The sequence below is a fragment of the Neopsephotus bourkii genome, unplaced genomic scaffold (assembly GCF_033783945.1).
Source record: "Neopsephotus bourkii isolate Nb327-2 ecotype Australia unplaced genomic scaffold, CSIRO-AGI_Nbou_v1 NB_257, whole genome shotgun sequence".
NCBI lineage: Eukaryota > Metazoa > Chordata > Aves > Psittaciformes > Psittacidae > Neopsephotus > Neopsephotus bourkii.
Window position 1 is genome coordinate 632,873 of NW_026900766.1, and position 6,000 is coordinate 638,872.

Here is a 6,000-nt window from a genome sequence, read left to right on the forward strand (position 1 = left end):
TTTGGCCTTCCAGCTAACCACCCAGACATACGCTGGGGTCCTGCTTTTAACCTGCTGCCACCTAGGCCACATTTCCCATGGTACACATCCACCATATCTAACCTTTAAATCTGACAACTGTGCTTGGCACATCTCACTGGTGGCAAACACAAAACTGGCATTCTCTGTTGAAGACATGTTTGTGCCAGCATCTCCCCATTAGGCTCAGGCAGATGAAGATACCTGCTCATGCCATGGCCCTCCTGTTTTCTATTTATGGTCCCTCAGTCCTCAAACACACTTAAATTTTCTAAGAAGTTTCTAAGTGCCTAGTGTTGTTATCTGCTACAGAGAATAACAAGGTGCTACTGAGTCCTCAGTGCTGGAACTCCATGCTTGTGGCTCAGTATCAACTAAACAGTCATTATTTTCAAGTACCTACAATGTACTTAATTAGAACTACTGAAGCCTCTGGACATGGGGTGAAAGCTGTGTTTTTCCAAAGGTAGCTCTGTGTAACAGAGAAGCATTTCCCACTCCACTAACCCCAAAGAACTTAGGCAAGCAATAAGTACAATGAAGCAGCTGCTTGACAGCCTTATTAGAAAACAGCTTAGAAAAGTATGTGAAAAATACTGTATTCAGCTGAAACTACAGGGAACAATGGAAGAAAAATAATTAGCAGTCAGAAACTGGCTATGGCACTGGGTCTTCTGAGCCTTCTATTTCTTTCAAAATACAAAGGGATCTTTAGATACCAAGTAGTAAACAAGACTTTGTTTATATCCGATCTTAAAAAGCCACCAACAGAAAGAGCACCCTAATAACATCCTTGGCTCAGAAATGATTCAGAAGCAAGAGGGCCATCTGCTGAATTCCCAGTACCATTTTCTGCTGCATCCTGCAGGATTTTCTTCAAAAGTTTGGTAACCAAGTTCTCTTCAGTGCCAGCTTTGCTAGGCCTGTGAGGTGTGGCAGTAAACCTCTGAGTAGGTTTGGCTGCAGGTCACTATTACAGCATATCTATCATGACTGCAAAAACTAAAACCAGTATGCTGATCAATGTAATCTATTTAGGACTCCAAAATTCCATAGACAATATCAGTCTGAAGTATATCTCTCTCTCATAATGTATTTCATTAAATAGAAATTTTCAGAGGCAGAAAACTTGTTCATAATACATGCAGGAACATAACATTCCAGATTTAAAAAAAAAAAAAAAAAAACAAAAAAACAAAACATCAGCACACCAAAAAAAAAAAAAAAAAAACAAACAACAACACCTGAAAGCACAGAATCAGGTCTCTAAAATAAGCATCTTCCTCCTTCAGCTTACTGTCCATTACCCTCAGTAACATCAGCACCATGCTCAAACTCAGCATTTCCCTTCCCCTTGCAAGTCTATCACAATTGCATTGATACATGATTACTGGCAACTGCTTCTGATTCCACTCTCTGAATTCATTACCACCAACTTCAGATCCCAGCTTCAGCACATCCCCAGCTAGTCCCTTTTCCAACATGCGAAAGTGGGCAAAGGAAAGGTAGAATTTTAAAAGAATTTTATGACAATGCTGCCAGTCACACATTCACAGGCACAAATTAAATGTCTTACCTTTGTAGTCATCCATCTCTTGTTCTTCTTAGTACTGCTACAGCTAAAGGTCTCTGCACACGATGAAAAAGGGCCAGAATTGTGTCTGGCACAATAATAGCAAAGTATGCTAAATAAATTCTACAGAAACATCCAGACTGAAAAAAACCTTGTTCATATAACCATGAAATTTGATAAAGGTATTTAAAAATATTCACCACTGCTCTCATTTCTTAAAGCATAACCTTAGGTCTAGTGACATTTCATGGTCTGTTAATACAGAACACTTTAAATATAGAAAGGTACACGTTATCTGCTAAAGACTATGTAGACTCATGCATAGAATAGCTTATAGTGTACAAATAAAAGATTGTTTAATGGTACAAACTATAAAATCAAATCTTCAAGGATGCTTCCAACTTCAGCATTTTAAAAAATGACTTCAAGCCACAACCTGTGTCTTTCAAAGTTATAATCAGGAGGCATTAAATCAATGCACAAGCACAAGACAGGGGATACAAATAAATATCATTTGCTTAAGACTTCCTTCTAAAGTACAAGAAGTGGTCCCAAGTTTATCTCATAGGTTACTGAAAATACAAAGACTTGGAAGGGTTTCCTTTGTATTGCGTGACCTTTTTCTTCATCCTTAAAACAATTTTACTGCCTCAGTCAATACTAAGCTTCCATACGCACGATTCCCACATCCATAATGCAAAAATGCATGCAGGTGGTGTTTGCTATTCACTGTTCCCAACTTTGTATACACTGATGAGCAACAAGGATATGGTCTGGAAAGTTGTAACTTTGTATGCACGTGCAGATTACTCTAGAGAACCACTGATTTCCATATTTAATATCAAACCATTATCTACTTTGCCAACTAAACATCCCTTTTTTCCTAAAATTTGGACTCCCATGTGAAAACATAAAAACAGCATATATAAACCAGTAGGAAATGCTAATCATCAAACACATGAAAGTGAGTTCTAGAGCTACAATTACCCAACATTAATAAAACATTAATTTATCATGTACCTTTATTCCTATAAGCTAGCCACTACTCCCTCTCCACAGGGCTTGGCCTATCACCTCCAAAGCCTGTCTAGCTTCAAAGAGCGACCACTAGAAAAAAAGGCAAAAGGAAACAAAGGAAAAAAAAAAAAAAAGAAATTTATGTGGAGAAGTGAAAGTTTTCCCTCAAGAATTCATAATGAAAACTAAGGATTGCTGAAATTCAGACCTTTCTATAGAAATGGCCCCAAACCATCTAAAGCATCCCAACTCTTGGTCATGTGAATCTTGGAAAGAAGTTCTATCTTAGTGAAAAGCAATACAAAGTGCACTTGATACCTGTTTTAAACTCTGGAAAGCCCACATGAAAAAACATTTCCATTAAAAAATGAGTAAAAGAGATGTGATGTTATTTTCAACTTCGTAATTTTTTTCCCTTTTCTACTAAACCCTAGATAGGTGGCTTCAGACTTAGATGCTTCAACTTAAAGAAAAAAAGAAGAAGAAAAACTACACACCTTAAGCAATAAAAACATCAGTACGATTATTTGTTGGAGACTTTTTTCTCCAATATTTTGCATTCAAACAAAAATTACTCCCAGCTGGTGGCAGAGTTACGATGATTTGTTAATGGAGTTCTACAATTACATTTATCTCATTAATTACTTAGACTGAGAGGAGTGGTGTGCATGCTCACTAAGCAGGCAAAAAGAAAGGGAAAGAAGTTAGAAAGTGAAGGATTTGGAACATAACTATTTGGAGGGTAATATCTTCTGATACTTCTTGACTTGAACATCAGCTGTTAAAAAGTTCTACTATAATGCAAAGTACTTACAGTCCAGCTACTTCCCACTTCACAACTTTGAGGTCTTTTACTTTTCTACCTCTATAATTTTGTACAGAAATCTCAGCTGACACCTCCTGTATTTTGGGAGGTTCTACACGTAAGGTGGATCAGCTCCGTGGGTCAGAGAACACAAACACAGCTCAGCCAACGTCTGATTGATGATACCTAAGGCACCAACATATCACACATGAGGGATACCGAAGTACAAGGGAAGGCCCTGTAGATGACACATCAGAGTGCTGGCCTATGACACAGAAGTGATTTTGGAAATATAATGAAATATTTGGCACTTTCCGTCATCGAAAGTCAAGAAAGGGGAAGCAAAAACTTTATCATCACAAGCAGTTTCCAAAAGGTGGTTAGGGCGCAGGTGTGTTTCGGGGCACAGCCAGGTGCTGCGGGAGCCGGCGAAAGTCCCACCAGCGGGATGGAGGCCCAAGGCCAGAACGGCGGATGGCAGGTCCGTACTCCTCAGTATTTCACAGGCTGAGAACCGGCACACTGACAAGGGTCATTCAGTCACGGCTACGGACGCGCTTGCGGCACTGCTACCCCACCGACGGGCGGAGGAGACTGGAGGCTCTCCCCCAACGCGCTGCCACCCCGCCCCTGCCCGAAACCCTCGCTCTCTCCTACGAAACGCTTTTAGCCGCTCACAGGGACCCTCTACTGTAGCTCAGCGGGAGTCTGGTCTCCGCGGGACCTCCGCAAACTTCATGCGTGTTCTACCTAGATGTTTGTCTGGGCAGCTCACAACGCACCGCAACCAAACTCGCAAGTTCGGGTTATTTTGGAGCCGAAACCAGAAGGTCGATCACTCCCCCTTCTCCGCAGCGTCAAAACCTTAGGCAAAGTACTAAACCGCGACACCTGGAGCCGACACCGCGCCTTCCCCCCCAGCAGCCCCCAACTTCCCTGCAAAGCGTCGGGAATTCACCTTTCATCGGCACGAGCCCACGCCGCTCTCCGCGGAGACCCGCAGCGAGCGGCACCCCTGCCCCGCCGCGCAGGGCCAGCGTTCGGCCCCTTGGCTCCACACAGGCAGCCGCCAAACCACAAACTTTTCCGCGCCGCCGGTCGAGGCAGCACCCGCACCCGCCGCCCCGCGTCCCAGCACCGACCCGGCGCCCGCGGGCGAACACCGCCCCCCGCGGACCGCTCCGCGCCTCTCCGCGCCGCGCGTGGGCACCCCCGGCCCCGCTCCTACCGTGCGGGGGGCAAGTGAGGGAGGGAGCGAGGAGGTGGCAGTTACCGGCGAGCGAGCGCCCTTCTTGCAGAGCGGTCCCCTGAAGACGCCTTTGATGCCGCGGTAGTGCCCGTTGCTGAGATGCCGGGAGCTGATGACCAGGTAGCACGCCATGCGGGCCCCCCGGGCGGGCGAGCAGGGGGCAAGGCAGGCCGGCTCCTCCTCCTCGGCGGCGGCGGCGGTGCGACTCCCGGTAGAGCAGAAGCCCGCATGAAGGAGCGGGCGGAACCGCAGCAGCGATCTCCCCCCTCCCGTCTCATCCAGCGGCCGGGTTAGCGCTGCCAGCAGCGGGATGCACTGAAAGCGGCAGCAGCAGCAGCGGCTGCTGCCTGAGCACATCTGAGGAAGCGCGGAGGCCAGTCTGCATGCTGTTCCGCGGGGAGGAGACGGGCCCGAGAAGAAGGGCAGAGCGCAACTTGCACGGTCCGCCGCTACTATGGCCCCTTTCCTCCCTCCTCCTCTTCCTCAGACCAGGCCACCGGCTGCCGGCAGCTGAAGGGGAGTTTCTCCACGGCGGCTCGGGTGGCGACAGCTCCCCATGGCTCTTCCCTCCGCCGGGCTGGGTGGTGGATGTAGCCGGCCGCCGCGCTCAGCCCTCGCCACCCCGGCTCTCCCGTGCCGCCGCTCCAGCCGGCGCCGCCGCGCCTCACCTCCGCGGCGGGAGGGAATAGAGGAGGATGGGGGGGCGGTGCGTGGTGCGAGAGGGGGCGGAGGAGGGGTAGGGCTGGCAGGCAGGCAGGCAGGCACGGGGGAGCGGGACGCTGCTTCTCGCCGCTGCGGGGAGGGCAGCGGGCTGTTGGCCGGCAGATCCGGGCTGCGCGGGCCGGGGAAGGGAGGAAGGCGGCGGTGCGCGGTGGCCGCCCTCCTCTTCACCCAACTTTCCCGCCTTCGATGGCCGGGATGTAATGTCCCTGCTCCGAGTGCCTCTGGCTACGCTTCCCTCTTTGTCCCGCATCCCCTCGCTTGTCCCACCGCTGTCGCGCAGGTTGTTCCACGGCTGCAGCTATGGCAGTTCCCCGCCCTCACGGGCACGAAGCCAGACGGGGAACACCCTCCTGCTACCCTGCCGGGGACGAGAGCGGTCACCGTCCCTCAGCTGCCAGCCGCGGGCCGGGTTAACGGGAAGCGGTGCTGCTCCGGTTCCCGCTGCTGGCTGTAAGTGCAGAGTCGGCCAGGACCGAGGGGACGGGTGTGCGGACACCCCTGGGCCTGTGGCTGAGCTCGTCTCCATTGTCCCCCCTGAAAGCTCGTGATTTTAGGTGTGTGGTGTCATTTACGGCCTAAATGATTTACACAGAATCGTAGGTGTGACACTCTCCC

The 6,000-nt window shown here is 49.0% G+C and overlaps 1 protein-coding gene across 1 annotated transcript in view; it reads right to left on the bottom strand.

Annotated features, from left to right (window-relative positions):
* The window catches only part of ZNF804B (zinc finger protein 804B), a 226,343-nt gene extending 221,026 nt beyond the window's left edge, over window positions 1–5,317 (bottom strand). The window contains exon 1 of the mRNA XM_061346065.1: window positions 4,687–5,317. Coding sequence (XP_061202049.1) covers window positions 4,687–5,019 — 333 coding nt within the window. The 5' untranslated portion in view covers window positions 5,020–5,317. The remainder of the gene's footprint in view (window positions 1–4,686) is intronic.
* Window positions 5,318–6,000: the final 683 nt, after the last annotated feature.